General features: G+C 34.3%; 2 protein-coding genes across 2 annotated transcripts; both read left to right on the top strand.

The window, feature by feature from the left end:
- The first annotated feature begins 4,850 nt into the window (after positions 1-4,850).
- LOC140807939 (E3 ubiquitin-protein ligase PRT1-like) lies at positions 4,851-7,221 on the top strand. Its single transcript, XM_073164902.1, has 6 exons — positions 4,851-4,915; positions 5,021-5,084; positions 5,170-5,296; positions 5,423-5,623; positions 6,041-6,159; positions 6,572-7,221. Exons 1-6 carry the CDS (start codon positions 4,851-4,853, stop codon positions 6,899-6,901), a joined length of 906 nt encoding a protein of 301 aa, XP_073021003.1. The 3' UTR covers positions 6,902-7,221.
- Positions 7,222-10,339: 3,118 nt separating this feature from the next.
- Positions 10,340-12,791, top strand: LOC140812412 (uncharacterized). Its single transcript, XM_073170673.1, has 6 exons — positions 10,340-11,024; positions 11,090-11,232; positions 11,323-11,904; positions 12,039-12,202; positions 12,278-12,446; positions 12,538-12,791. Exons 1-6 carry the CDS (start codon positions 11,006-11,008, stop codon positions 12,616-12,618), a joined length of 1,158 nt encoding a protein of 385 aa, XP_073026774.1. The 5' UTR covers positions 10,340-11,005; the 3' UTR covers positions 12,619-12,791.
- The last annotated feature ends 2,247 nt before the right edge of the window (positions 12,792-15,038 follow it).

The following is a 15,038-nucleotide window of genomic DNA, read 5'->3' as shown; positions in this document are numbered from 1 at the left end:
TCAGCAGCAATCCCCTGGACTTCTCCCAAGGTTTTTCAAAAGATCTCTTCCCCGTCCCTCCGGTACCTGTTTAACTCAATTGTATCAAGGTTTTCGAGTGTAAAAACATATGCTGGTTTGTATGTTTTTTCATGAGAAATTTTAGTTTTATCGTTTTTCGTAAGTTTGGTACGATTTCGACACGAAATATGCATTTTTCTTTATACGTAACTCATGTCCTTGATGCGTTTGTGCAATGGGTTGATATATCACGGTTTTCAAGGGCTGTACATGTTGAGATTGAAGGTGTGTAGGTGCTAGAGATGGAGCTGGTTCGAACCATAGAGAGAGACGAGTGGATCTAGGGTTTTGATGATGATTGGGATTCGATCGGATTATGGGAAGAGATCAGCCGTATGGGGAGTTGAACCAGGTCATGGTGCAGAACCTATGGGGTCTGAATGGTCGGGTGCATGGGGCTGTATGCGTGGGCTAGGTTGGTCCAAGAGGGTCCATAGGTGGGCTAGGTAGCGTTGGTTCGAGGCTGGTCCATGTTTGATTAGGCGTAGGGTCGAAGATTTGTCTCAGCGGTGCAACTAGGGTTAGGTTACGAGTCCAGAATTTTCCAACAAGTTGCAGCCGAGATTAGGGGGTTCAAAATAGCTGGAATTTGGTTGTTTAGGGGCTGGTAGGGTATGAATAAGTCAAGGTTAAAATTTTGGAAAGTTTGGTTAAGTTTCAAGTTGATTCGGGTTAAAACCGGGACCCTAGTTCAAGTTTTAAAACGAATCGTAAAAGTTACGAGACGAGCTCGAGGTTAAGTCTAGGAAATTATTATAAATATGTTTTGAGGTGTTCTATTAAGTTCGGTTGGCTTCGGGTCGAAATTTCGAGGTCCATAGGTAAAATGGTCAATTAGGGTTTCCATGGGTAAAATAGTCATTTTGCACCCCGAGTCGATTTAGCACTCCTGGCAGCGCCCTCATCACTAAAATTTCATTTTAATAGTCATTTTGCACCCCGAGTCGATTTAGCACTCCTGGCAGCGCCCTCATCACTAAAATTTCATTTTAAAAATGTATATGATATTATGAACATGAATATTTATGAAAATACGTCGTATGCTTGATTTTAACGAAATTTACGTATATCCATGTTTTTATAAGTAATGAATACGATGATATGTTTTGAAGGATGAGAGTTGATTGTGACTAATATGAACACGAACATGAACATGTACATGTAATGCCAAGGCTCAGTGGATGGGTAATACCGTCGTTGATGTCCCTGTTGTTGGGTACAGCAGTTATATGTGGATAGATCCATTGACTAGAGTCGATACGAAAATCACAACTAATTATCTGAATTCAAATAAAGAAAAAGAACACGTATATGTTGGCATGATGAGATATGTTATGCAAATTTATGCTTTGACACGTTATGTTTAAGCTCATAATTTTAAGATCATGAAAGGTATTTTAATGATAGTACTTTTCACTGTTGCATATTATGTATATGTACTTGCTATCATGGTTCAAGTGTGTTGAGTTTTTAGACTCAGTATGTGTTATTGATGCAGGTGAGTATGATGATGTGGAGACTGGAGGCGCTGAAGACTGAGTAGGCAGAGCTGGGAGTGGGCGCGTTAACCCGAGGACCTTGTGTTTTCTGCATATTATGATCATGAGTCATGGGTGTAAACAATATTTTAAATTTTTTTGCATCTCTTTAAACGTTGATGATTTTGAAAGACGTTGAGTTCTTTTAAAACAGTAGACTAGGAGATTGATTTCATTTTAAGATTTAATTAACTGCACTTACTTTTATTCAGTGGTTAGGAGACAATTTAAAATACATGATTGACTGCTTCTATTGCATGCATGTGTTTGAGTATTTTCGAAAGAGCTTAAAAAAAATTTAAATAGTAGACGTTTCAAAACATATTCGCATTTGGATCCGAGCCAGAATCCGAGTCAAAATTACTTTGTTAGTTAGTTCCCGACCGCCTGCGACCTTTAATATTTTATTAATCTAATATAATTATTTATTAAATAAATATATTTCAAAATTTTATTTTCGAGTATCTTACAAACATTTTCGAGTATTTTGAGCTAATATTAAAAACTTTGAATCGAGCTGGAGCACAAAATAACTAATTCAAGCCTTAGAATTTTATTCATATTCGATTTGATTCATTTACTTTATAGTCAAGACTACTCTATTTTAACTATACTAAAAAAATTTGCATATTTAATATCTATTTTTAGATGATATGTAGATTGTAGATTAGTAATAGATATCTAACCCAAAACTACTGAGTAAATAATTATTATATTTTTTAAAAAATATTATAAAGTTTAAATTTAAATAAATAATATAAGTAGATTAAAATAAGAGGAATTTGGGGGAAAAAATGCCACCACAAACTCTTTTTTGTGCTCAGTCCCAAATTCAGTCGAAATTTGTCTGCAATACCTGAGAGAAAGAGAAATATTTTTTAAACTCCCTCCTCAATTTTTATTCATTTTCTCCTATTATATTATATTTTCTTATCTCAAATCTCATTCTCTCTATCACACAACTCATTCTCACTTCTCCCATTTTCTTTCTGGTCAACCAAAGAATCCCTAGCCTTCTACCACCTCTTTCAAGACTACATGCCACGCAAAACCCATGGTTTAGATGACAAAGATTTCAAATGGGGTTGCATAAGGTAGAAAGAAGGAAGAAAACCAAGTGACATCGGCAACCGATTTTTTGGAAAATCACGAAAGCAAAGAAAATGAGTTTCTTCTTCTTTTTTTTTTTGCTCGCCTTTTCAAGTAATTTGATATATGTTACCACATTTGTTATTGATTTATGTTACTCTCACGATTTCGATAGTAAATCCCTAGCCACCAAAACCCACTGCCTCGACACCTACAGACGGCAAAGAAAATTGGAAGTAAAAAAAAAAATTGGCTCGAAAAGCACACATATCTTCCCTTATGCGTGTGACTACAAGAAGAGGGTTGGAACCAGAGGAATTTGTTTTTCGAAATTTTCATGGTAATTTTTTTAAAAAAAATTGTCCACTTTTGTTTGAAGAAATACCTTAGTTTGTGATCTCTTTGATATATGTTTATGTACTAATTTTTGTTGGACATTTTTTAGCTTTCATAACTTTGCTAGTACTTGTCATTTTTGGTCAAGATATAATCATGAATTGATTGGTGCGCTTGTTGTTATGCTCTGTAAAGTTGAAATTTTAAGAAATTTGTGGATTTTGACGTGCTTCTCATTTTTCTGTAGTTTTATGACTGTGAGAAATGGATTGGAATAAGATTTAGCATATGCGTAGGCGTTTTATTTATTTATTTGGACTATTATGATTAATAGTTTAAAGATGAGTTTCCCTGTTCAAGAAGGTTCAAACTATCATACATTTTTGTTACATTAACCAATATTATGTAGATGTTGAGATTGCCAATTCTTTTAGAATGGATTAGCTAATTGGTGAGAAGCATGGGTGAGAAAGGTAATTATTTTTGTTGTTTTTGATGAGGTCGATTGTGGCATAATGATAGAAGGGTTAGTAGGATGGACCTATTGGCAAGTTGCATGATATATTTGTATATGTTTCTATTTGATTATAATTTCTTTTTTCTGATTATGTGTTTCGTTTTTTCGGTCTTTTAATAATTTTCGTGTGTATGGTTACGATATAATATAGGGAGTTAGAAAGTTTTCAAGGAGAGGCGGTAAATTAACAAGCCACTTTCTTTATATTTTTCCATTGAATATGCTTGAGACTGACTGCAATTGTTAAATAAATTATGATTTATGTGGAGGCAACATTTGCTTATATTTTGTTGTGTTGTTGCACGAAAATATGTTGAAGTCATTGGAGTTAATATAGCGTATGAATTTTTTAAGTTCAATTTGTTTTTAAAGTTTAAAATTAATTGTAGTTATTTTATGAATTTATTGTTTATAATTAAATGGTAGGTCGTACAATCATTCGCTCAAGTCATGTACAAGCATTTGCTCTTTTTTTTCTTCTTTGTGATAGCAAACAAGTGTTTGTCATCAATTTTAATATGCTTTTCATGTTTTTGTTTGTCTTATTTTTTTATTTTACTAATCTTGATGGTACGCGTTGTTTGGAATATTTTTAGAAGTTTACGTTGTTTTTAATTTGTTATATTAATATTTTTTATTTTGTTTTGTTTTGTGCAGAAATGGTTAAAAAAACGTCGATGATAATGAGGCTCATATGCAGAGCAGAAAATATGCAATGTCACGACGTTCTTCTAGTTATTTCCACTTTGTTCTTTCTAGTTTTTATTGTTGTGAATGGATAGAAACCAGCTTGGTTTGCATATTAAGCCGTTATGTAGTCCTTGAAGTTTCCAAGAATTCCGTGGACATGTTCAAATTGCTTTTACTGTTCAATGTTCATTCCTTCCAGCTGTATGCACCCATGTTTTCTTCAGAAATTTCTCAAGTGAGTTATGTTGGCAATTAAACTTTTTTCTTCCATGTTCTTCTGCATAGATGTTCTATACAAGCTTGTTGTATTATGCAAAGTTTTATTCCGTTATACCTATGCAAAACCCCTTGGTATATTAGCTTGTAACTAATTTTTTCCTCTCATATATCACAGCTTGTGGTCATATCTCCTGTTTCTGGTGTATTCATAAGTCCATGAATGGTCTGCACAAGTCCCGTTGTTCAATATATAGGAACCAGTATTATCAATTTCCTTCAATTTGTCAAACACTTCATTTGATGCTCTTGAAAATGTATCATGTTGCCTATTAGAAAAGAGGAAACCAAATTTTATGTCAGCTTTACTGTATTATAGTTCTTTTAGTACTTGGTTGATAATAATGGATGCAAGTTGGGCAAGTAGTTTAAGCAATTTGATGATTTTTCACGCTGCAGAAGATGAGAAGTTAATGGACTACTTGTCGCCCCAACTTATTGTTCCCTAAGACAAAGTACAACCAGAAGACCCTGTGATCCATTCTCCTGATTCTTTGCAACCATGCATATCTAGAGCTGATTCATCACTCAATCCATGTTCTATATTAAAAGAAGAGATTCCGGGGAGATTGGAGCAGGTTGGACCTGATCCAGTTCGCCTGGAGACTGACATGCCAAACTTACAAGTTCCAAAGAAGATACTTTGACAACTAATGTTATCAGTTCAAATATAAAAATACGAATTTCGGAAATAGTAATCTTAGAACTTGGAAGTTGGTTTCAGATGAAGTATTGTGTAGTTCCTGTAAGCAGGTGCTTTTCCGGCCTGCAGTTCTTAATTGTGGTCACGGTATGATTTGTTGACACCATTGCTTCCTGATCTTTTAATGGGAAAAGTAAAATACTTCATGTTCAACTTTAGAATTATACCGTTCCTCTAAAGTCTAAACCACATCACCTGCAATATTTTTTGCAGTATTTTGTAAATGCTGCATTTTCCCTCGAACAAATGAGATGATCATGTGTGAAGTTTGTCAACATCCGCATCCGGGTGACATTCCGAAAGTATGCTTGGAGTTTGATCATTTTCTGGAGGAACAATTCCCTAAAGAATATGGGTTGCGTAAAGGTCTACAGATGAAACAAGAGCAATTTCCTTGCGAGACTCTAAGTGCTTTTATGATTTCATTGCTTATTTTTAGTAATTTGATTGTGTTCCTAGGTATCTTATGGTTGTTTTGTTCAATTTGCACTTTCCCTTTGCATGTGTTCTTTTAATATACTGTACGCATAAAAAAGAAATTTTTAGTCCGTAGAATGAAATGGATAAAATAATAATTAGTAGCAGAGAATTTTCCTATTTCTATGGATGACTATTTATGGGAAAGATTACAGTTTATATTTTTGCTTCACACGTTTGAAGCATTTGTTCTTAAATCTGTCTCTTGGCAGCAAGTTGGACAAAAATTTCTGAAGTCTTCTTTTCTTACTGCCATTGAAAAGTATTTCATTTTTTGTGGACAACTGTACGATCTTGATGCCACCGCTGTGCATCTGAGTACCAATATTTCCGATACAAACATGTGGTTTTAAGGCTCATCGGATGCTGATAAAAAGAAAGTCCATTTTCCACTTTCATCAGGAGAGGATCCTTTACCGTTGCGGGATGCTATCTCAAAAGTCCATATTGGGGTTGGTTGTGACGCTTGCGGGGTCTGTTGATTTGCTAACTTGATTGAGCTATTAAAATATTTGCAGTTGGAGTAATTTTCTCTTTGTTAATCTGTTAATCTTTTTTGTAGTCCCAATCTAAAAATATATATAAAGCTGAAACTTAGGTACATAAAAGAGGATAGGGTCTAACCTCCAACATGGTAAAAGTATTATCGAACCAAGAAAATCCATTAAAGAGAGATACAATCTAAAAGCAAAGGAGCCAAGGTGATTGGGAACTTTCACCTGGAACTCTTCTACATTTTTGACAATAAAACATTGCAAGGTTTCTAGTTCATTTAGTCTTCTTTTCTTTCTCAAAATAAGTTCCATTAGCACGCTTTCTATTGTCACATGTTATTAACAGATTTATATTGTATCATGCTCCAAAACTGTACGTACATGCATGCAGATGTATCCGATAATTGGTGATAGATACAAATGCAAAGACTATGTAGAGGAAATAGGCTACGACCTCTGTAAAACTTGTTACTCCACTAGTTCCAAGCTTCATGGCCGGTTTAATCAGCAACACACCTCAGATCACAAGTTTGAAATCATGAAATCTAGTGCTATGCATACGATGTTGTTGAGGCTGCTGAGAGGACAATCGTCGGCCATTTCAACCTTCTCCGGTGCCCTGCATGATGATGTGGGAGATTTAGGAAACACCACGCATATTTTTGTTAACACCAACGAAGATGCTGAGAACGACACTCTAGTCACCTCTTCTGACACATAGGAAAATCAGAACGTCAGCCGGCACCATTCCACTGCGAATTCCTGATTTTGATGTCATTTGAAGCCTAGGCTGGTGTTATCAAGCCTTCTCAAAGTGGATAGCCATCAAAATCTACTTGCGAATAGGTTCCCGCTTCTTTGTTCAAACTTCAAAAGGACCGAAGTCTAACCTCTAAATACGGGCTCAACAAGTGGTTTTGATCTATACTTGCACTCCTTGTAAATTATGCAATGTAAAATGGTTGTCCAAACACAATTTTCTTTATACTTAAATTACTGATTTTTGTTTAGCAATAATAAGAGTTATTGTTTTGAAGTTCTTGTTTGGGCTAAAATATTTAATTATGAAAGTTCAATTTAATTAAAAAGGCCCAATTAAATTATGAAAGGCCATCACATGTGACAGATAGATGTTCATCGATTCAAATTTATTCAGATAAGTCAAGAAGATCGTGGAAGAAAAGAGGAGAAGATCGTGGATCATGGGAGTGTGGAGAGAACTGCTCAGTATTCAGAAGAAAATGATCGGACAGGGAAGACACACAACACACATCGCAAAAATTCTAGGCAACTTCCTGCAGAATTCTCATAGATTTAATCAAGCTTTTTCATGCTTTTCCAGTCATATTTTAGCATACTCGTACATATTCTAGCACTGTATTTTGTTATATTTTTCATGGTTTTGTAATTTCCTACTGATTTGTTGATACATATCATGTTGGGGGTTTATTTCATCAAGTTCTATTGTCTTTTATTTCATTTTGGTGTTGTATTTGTTTAGGAGACTGTAACGAACGGTCAAATTTAGTGTCCATAATCGTCGTGATTCCTAGACGTTAGATTTTCATTGTTTTTACAGAAATTGGTGTGTTTTTGCACCTAGCACACCCGCAAATCAAATATTGTGCAAACAGTTCTGTAAGATTGTGCAAAGGTTTCAATACTGCTTGTTTTTTTTCTGGTCAGAAGAAAACGAGTTCTTAGATCTGTTTTAAGCCAGCGATGTCTGGCTCTCTACATCATCATTTTCTATTGTCATGTTATCGTTTTTTGATATCATATTGACATTTCGATTAAAAGGATCAAAAGTGAAAAAATTGGAAATTATTCGCCTAAATTTGTGAATTGATTGATAATAAAACCAAAAAAAAAAAAAAAAATGAAAGTTTCATAAATAAAAACGTTGTTCTCCCATTTTTATGATAAAAATAATTTTGTGTATATTCCTATAACGTAACATATATAAAATTGAGTGAGTCTCATGTGAGACCGTCTCACGGATCATAATCCGTGAGACGGGTCAACCCTACCCATATTCACAATAAAAAGTAATACTCTTAGCATAAAAAGTGGTACTTTTTCATGGGTGACCCAAATAAGAGATCCGTCTCACAAATAATATCCGTGAGACCGTCTCACACAAGTTTTTGCCTATAAAATTAGAGAATATTTTTCGCACTGGATTAAAATGCACCGTCTCTTTTAAAAAAGGAGTTGATGATTCGTTTGTTTTTGGTTAAGTTAACTCGAAGACTATATTGCCTCGTTTGTTCTTATAAAGTTAGATTTTATTAAAATCAGATTTTAATATATTTACTAAAATAAAAAATGAAAAAATGACATGTTAAAAGTTCATATGCGAAATTTAAAGCTAATTTTCCACTGTGAAAATATAATAAGCTAAAAAATCATATATATCTTAAACTTCTTGTTAAACCTCAACAAGAACAAATATTTTGTTATGAGTGGTTTTCAAACATTTACTTGTGACATTATATAGAAAACTAAAGTGATCGGAGAAGAAAAATAGCATTTTAAACGTTATAAATATTTGTGTGTGTGTGTGTGTGTTTTTTTTTTTGTGTTTTCTCTCAATGACAGCAAATAGAGTATATCTCTTATGAGACGATCTCAATAATTTATATCCATGAGATGGTCTCAAGGATAAGTTAACTCGATCCATATTTATATTGAAAAGTAATACTTTTGACATAAAAAATAATATTTTTTCATGAATTGGATCGTTCAGAGACCTGTCTCGCCAAATTGATTTGTGAGACATTCTCACAGTAGTTTTTGTGTAAAAAATATATGTATAGATAAATATTTGAATATTTTAGTATGCTATTCAAATATCTATTTCTACTACATGCAAAAATCAATTTTGACTTGGGTCTCTTTAATTTTTTTTAAGGTTTGTTGAACATGTCCTTAAAGAGCTATTTGTACAATAAAAGAGGGTCAATCAGGTTCATATTTGGAGTGAAAAATACAATAAAAGAGGGTCAATCAGGTTCATATTTGGAGTGAAAAAATAATATTTTGAAATAAAAAATAATATTTTTTTATGTGTCAGATTGGATACGAAATTCGTCTCGTAAAATTGATTAATGAGCTGATAATGTGAATTTTTATGTTAAAATAGTTTCTAGCTAACTGACTAGCTCATTAAATTTTATTACAGAAATTTAGGAATAAATTGTACATCAAATAGATGTTTTTAACTTGTTAACCTTTTTTCACACAAATTTTAAAAAATACGAGATGTTTCGGCTTTTAGTTTTTGCATAAGATATTTATTTTAAGCCCATTTCGATTTATCGGCAAATTGCACATAAATTCTTATTGGAGTTTTGAACTTTACGGTCAGTACCCAATAGTTAATCTATTTATATTCAATGCCTGACAAATTGTATTTGTATGTTTAAACTCCCCAATGAAGAGACAAATACCGAATTACCCTCATATTTAATAAAAACCCATTACTACCCTCCTTTATATTATATCTTCTCTCCCTTCTTCTTCAGAGCTTGTTCGGCCGAGTGAAAGGATATCACGACAAAGAGGGAAGCTTCAACTGAGACGCAGCAAATGGCGAAAAAAAAACGGAGACAAACAAATCTGCAGAAGCTAGCACCTCGAATGAATGTCGAAGAACTCGAAATAAGAAGAAATCGAAGCAAGGTACGAACGAGAAATCCAAGCAAGGTACGAACGAGAACCACATTTTCGTCAATGTCTAGGGTTTGTTAATTGTGGAAACTTTTTTGTGGTTTTGAAAGTGTTATTGTTTTTTAGGTTATGACAACTTTTTTCCCCAATTTATAGGCTTTATTCTTGATATTGTTATTCATTCGAATTTTTTAGTTGTATTGTTAATATTGTTAGAAATTTTGATTAAATTCAAAAATTAGTAGTTGTTCTTGATTTCAAAGCTGCTGCTCCAAATTCCTTGTGTTATGCACAATTCAATTTTTATGTGATTATTAGGGAATTTTCCGTCTACTGTTGTGGCCAGTACCATGGCTAGATTTGTTGATCAATAGACATGTCTAAATGCTAATTTCTGTTTTGTGTATATGCAATTATGTTCTGTTTCTTATTCTTTTTTGTAATTGTGTTTGTAATAGTTATTGTTTAATTTTTTAATGCTTTTTAATGTAGAAACTACTGCAGAAGACAAACTATTTCATGATTATAATGAGAAGAATAGTGGTAAAGAATATTTTTCACGATGTTCCCCTCCTTATTTTAAAACTGTGATGGGAGAATTGAAGCCAATTCTAGGTGAGCAGCATATGAGTCGGATAAATGATACTCCTTTCGCCAAATGGATTGATATGCCAGTCCTTGCTATCAGTAGTGGGCAGATTGATTATTTTCTAAACAGATTTCAGGGTGATTCATGTTCTTTTTTTGTTGGTGATAAAATTACCATCCCTTTCAAATCAGCTGATTTCTCTGTTGTGCTCGGCCTATATCACATTGGACAACTAGTTGACTTGGACCTGAAAATGGAGTCCAAATATTTGACACGTCATTTTGACGGCAAGGTCACCAATGCGAAGCGAATAGCCATTTATGAAAAACTGATTTTCCTTGCAAGAAGTGACGATGAATGTGATATTGATGCTTTTGTGAGAACTTTCATTTTGTTCATTTTCAACTGCATAATATTTCCCACATGCAATTATATCACTCCTGGATTTATATTTCCTTATCTCGATGATCTTACGATATTTTTTGAATATGTTTGGGGAGATGTTGCCTTCCGATTTTTATATCGAGAAATATGTCAGATCGGGAAAAAACTTTATGTTGATGGATGCACGGTTGGATTGATGGTTAGTATTCAGCTTTACTAATTATGATCTTAGTATTTGTCATTTATTTTATTTTTTGTTTTAAGCTTGGTTATATGAGACAGTCCCAGTTTTAGGAGTAAGGCGTGGTTTAAATGTTTACCCTCAGTTGTTTTGTTGGGGGAAAAGCAAGATCCCACTAAATGCAGCTGGCACTGAAACGTTGTTGAAACACATAGATTCAACTCAGGTACTTATAATTATTTTAGTTTATTAATCTAGTTGTGCAAAATTAATGTTTAGTTGATTGACAGTTGTATCTATTTTTATTTGTGAATAGGTTCTGTCCATACATCCATTTTGTGAGGAGGAGAAGTTGTTAGTGGACATCAATCTTGTTTTAAATCAAGAAACGAATAGATCTGAAGTAAAACGTTTTGAGAAACTTGTCCTGAAACAAATGAATGATTTGAAGATACTAAGAAAGAGATGTGCTGAATTAGAGGGTGAAATGGTTCGACGTAGAATGAAGGGAAAAAGGTCTGTGGCGGATAAACGTGAGAATGTTGTTGAATCTGAGGAGAAGGTTGATAAAACAGAAGAAAATGTGACTTTTGAGTCACCACATGATGCAAGAGCTAACTTTTGTGATTTTGTTGACGTAGTGGTAAATGCAGTTGTTTCTGATTTGGCTAGAGAAAAGAAAGAGTTAGATGAATCCCATTCTTTGAATGCTTGTGTTGATGAGAGCATTGGTGGTAGTTTTGTTGCTACTTCTGAAGTGGAGAAGAAAACTATTTCTCAATCTTCAATTGCGGATCATGTTAGGGCTAGGGATGATCGTGTGAAGAAAAAAAAAGGTTCCATGTTTGTGACTCCACCTAGCTCAACACCAAGACGTAAGAGGAAGGTGACAAAACAGGTAAATGAAGTGTCAATTATTTCGAAATCGACTGTATTAAGTTTAATTTAGTTTTTCTGTTTTTCAGTACTATTGTTGTTATTGATGTTTGGATTTTCTGTTATATGGCTGACTATATCGCCGCTTTTGGACAGGAAGTTATAGATGTTGAGAAGAAATGCAATACTCCTGGCAAGGTTGTCATGGATGAGTTTCAAGGTAGATCAGATTTCTGTGGACATGAAGAAGCTGATGATGAAAAGAGAAAATTGGTGACAAACTTTCTTGCTAGAAAAGAGTTGGAGTACGTTGATCTTCCGTATGTTTCTTCTTCTTATTTTCGTAATAATGTGTCCCAAATTTTTTAATGAAAAATGAATTTTCTATTTTGTAGTGTTGTCGTTTGGGAAGATGCGGTTATGAGTTTAAGTGGACCGATATTATGTCATTTTCTTTTTGGTGATCCTGTTGAGTCTGAGATAATTAATGTTTACATGAGAATTATGAAAAAGAAAAGTTTGCAGCATGGATTTGAGATTTCTTGCATGGACACAATGGTGCAGGTTCGTAGCAGTCCGATTTTTGCGTTTTTTTTTTTTTGTTTTCGTTTTACTATATTAAGATAAATGAGTACATGTGTTCTTCAATGTGTAGAAAGAAGTCCTTACGAAGTTGGAACAACATGGGAAAAGATCGATGGTCATCGGGATGATTATGGAGCTTTTCTTTCACTGATGACATCTTTCACGATGGCTAGACTGCAGGAACTGACTGGAGAATTATTTAGAAGATGCAGATACATCATTTTCCCTATTAATGACAGGTGGCATTGGTTTTTGTTGGTTTACAAAAGAGATGAAAGGATATCTAAAGTGTGGAACTCCATGCATGATACATTCTCAGTTGGGAAAGCCAAAGTTTATGTAAGTTTACTTTGAATGTTCAAAGTTTATGTAAATACAAATTAAGATTAAATTTTGAAAGTATTGTTTGTTGCAGACAAAGTTTTTGGCTGGTTCTATACGTCACTTATGGGGATTCGACCTTGTAAGTAAGCCAGTGTTAAGAGAACCTTGTCGTCAACAATGTGCAACCCTCGATTTTCGTGTCTTCGTGACACAAATGAGATCTGGAGCTATGCATAGGATGTGAAGATGGACACTTATCAAGCACGTTTGGCCGCCACAATATTATCTGATGAAAATGGATTGTTGAAAAACAAGTTTGAGTAATTAATTACTCCTCACTATTCTGATGGTTAAGAATTTACAGTAGTACTGGAGTTTGAACATTTGAAGTCTATGTTTAATTGTTGGTTTAAATTATGTAATGAAGACACATAATTGATTATTATCGTGTTTGTGTTAGTTGTTACACACTTCAATATCTATTTATGTTAAAATTTATTTGTTTCTGGGAAAGTTTGGTGTATCATTTGTTCACTTTTCAGAATTTGGGTTACCTGGTATTTTAAATGGTACATATCATTTTAGAAGAGAAAATTGAGTACAAAAATTGCTTTATTGGGTATATTATGTGTAACTATGAGTACAAATGTTAAATAATCGAGTATATCTAACTAATCTAATATTTAATCATAAATTAGTAAACACAGAATAATATTTAACTACTCGAGGACAATGTACACACAAATTGATCACAATATACACATGAATTGATTACAATGTACATATGTGTTGAGTACATTGTACCCATAAATTAATGTACATTTGTACATGATTTTAAATCATTTATACCCGATTTAGTGTGAATTGTACCTCATAACATATGATATGTACTTGCATCAAAATATAGATGAATATTGTAACGTACCATACTTTTCATACTCAAAATTTGCGGAAAAATTAAAAATTTTCTTAAACATAAAATAACATTCAAAGTTTGCCATAAAATATCTCAACCAAGTCCCCCATAAGACATGGTTGTCCAAAATAACTACCATAAAATTTGCTCACAAAAGGTTTGCTCAAAGTGCTTCCCTCAAAACATGAAATCAGAGTAAATTAACATTCGCATAAAAACATAAACATTGCGGTCCTCGAGTTAGCCTCCCGCTCAGTCCAAGCCTGCCTCCTGGTCGCCACCTCCTGTCTCATCATCAACATACTCACCTGCATCGATCAAGTCTAGTGAGTCTAAAGCCTCAACACGTATAAACTGGGAAATAGCGAGTACTACATAATAAAACCGCATGCAACTTTAAAGTAGCACATACATACTTGAACTTGAATTTGCGTACTAAAACTTGAACATACGTACATAACATATACGTGCCATAACGTGAAAATTTGTCATAAACATACTGCATACTAGAACATACATAACATCATCATTTTGCGTAGAGGCATGTTTCAAAGCAAGTGACCCATAACATAATAAATGTCTGATCAGACAAACCACAGTACTGGGCTGACAGGGACGTATCCACTGCCACATACATGAGATCCCCGTTCATAATTTAACGGGCTGGTTGGTCCCCGTTCATAATTTAACGCTTTCCAACCTCGATCTAACCCGTTCATAGTTTAACGGGCGGATTGGTCCCCGTTCATAATTTAACGCTTTCCGATCCTAAACATAATTTGGTCACAAGACATTTAGCATACCTCAAAAACTTAAAATATTTTCTTGCACGTCAAACATACTTACTTGGCATTGCGGGATTCGTTGGATTTCACTTGGGGCCGCTGCTGCACATGCTAACTGAATTTCAACACTTAACTTGCATAACTTAGACGTAGGTACTCGAGCTCACCATCGAAGTGCATAAACAGCTTATGTCATTCTAATTCACTCGCGACTCGACCTCGTTTAATCATACTACCCATGACATCAAACCCCGAAACAAACTCTACAGTGTCGTGTGAACATTTCCCAACCATAGAAGACATACACTTACTATTAAAACTTGAAAAGAAGCAAGAACAAAATGCTTGGACAGAAGGGGTGGCGCTCGGGCGGTAAAACTTTACCGCTCGGGCGCCTGGGTCCGCGCTCGGGCGGTAACAAATTTCCGCTCGAGCGCAGAGTGTACTGGGAAGAACCCACGGACAGAAAGAATGGCGCTCGGGCGGTGAGAAATTTCCGCTCGGGCGCCGAGTGTACTGAACTTCGCGACTTTGAAACTTAAACTC

This window comes from Primulina eburnea, chromosome 1 (assembly GCF_022965805.1).
Source record: "Primulina eburnea isolate SZY01 chromosome 1, ASM2296580v1, whole genome shotgun sequence".
NCBI lineage: Eukaryota > Viridiplantae > Streptophyta > Magnoliopsida > Lamiales > Gesneriaceae > Primulina > Primulina eburnea.
This window is presented reverse-complemented; position numbering and strand designations above follow the sequence as displayed.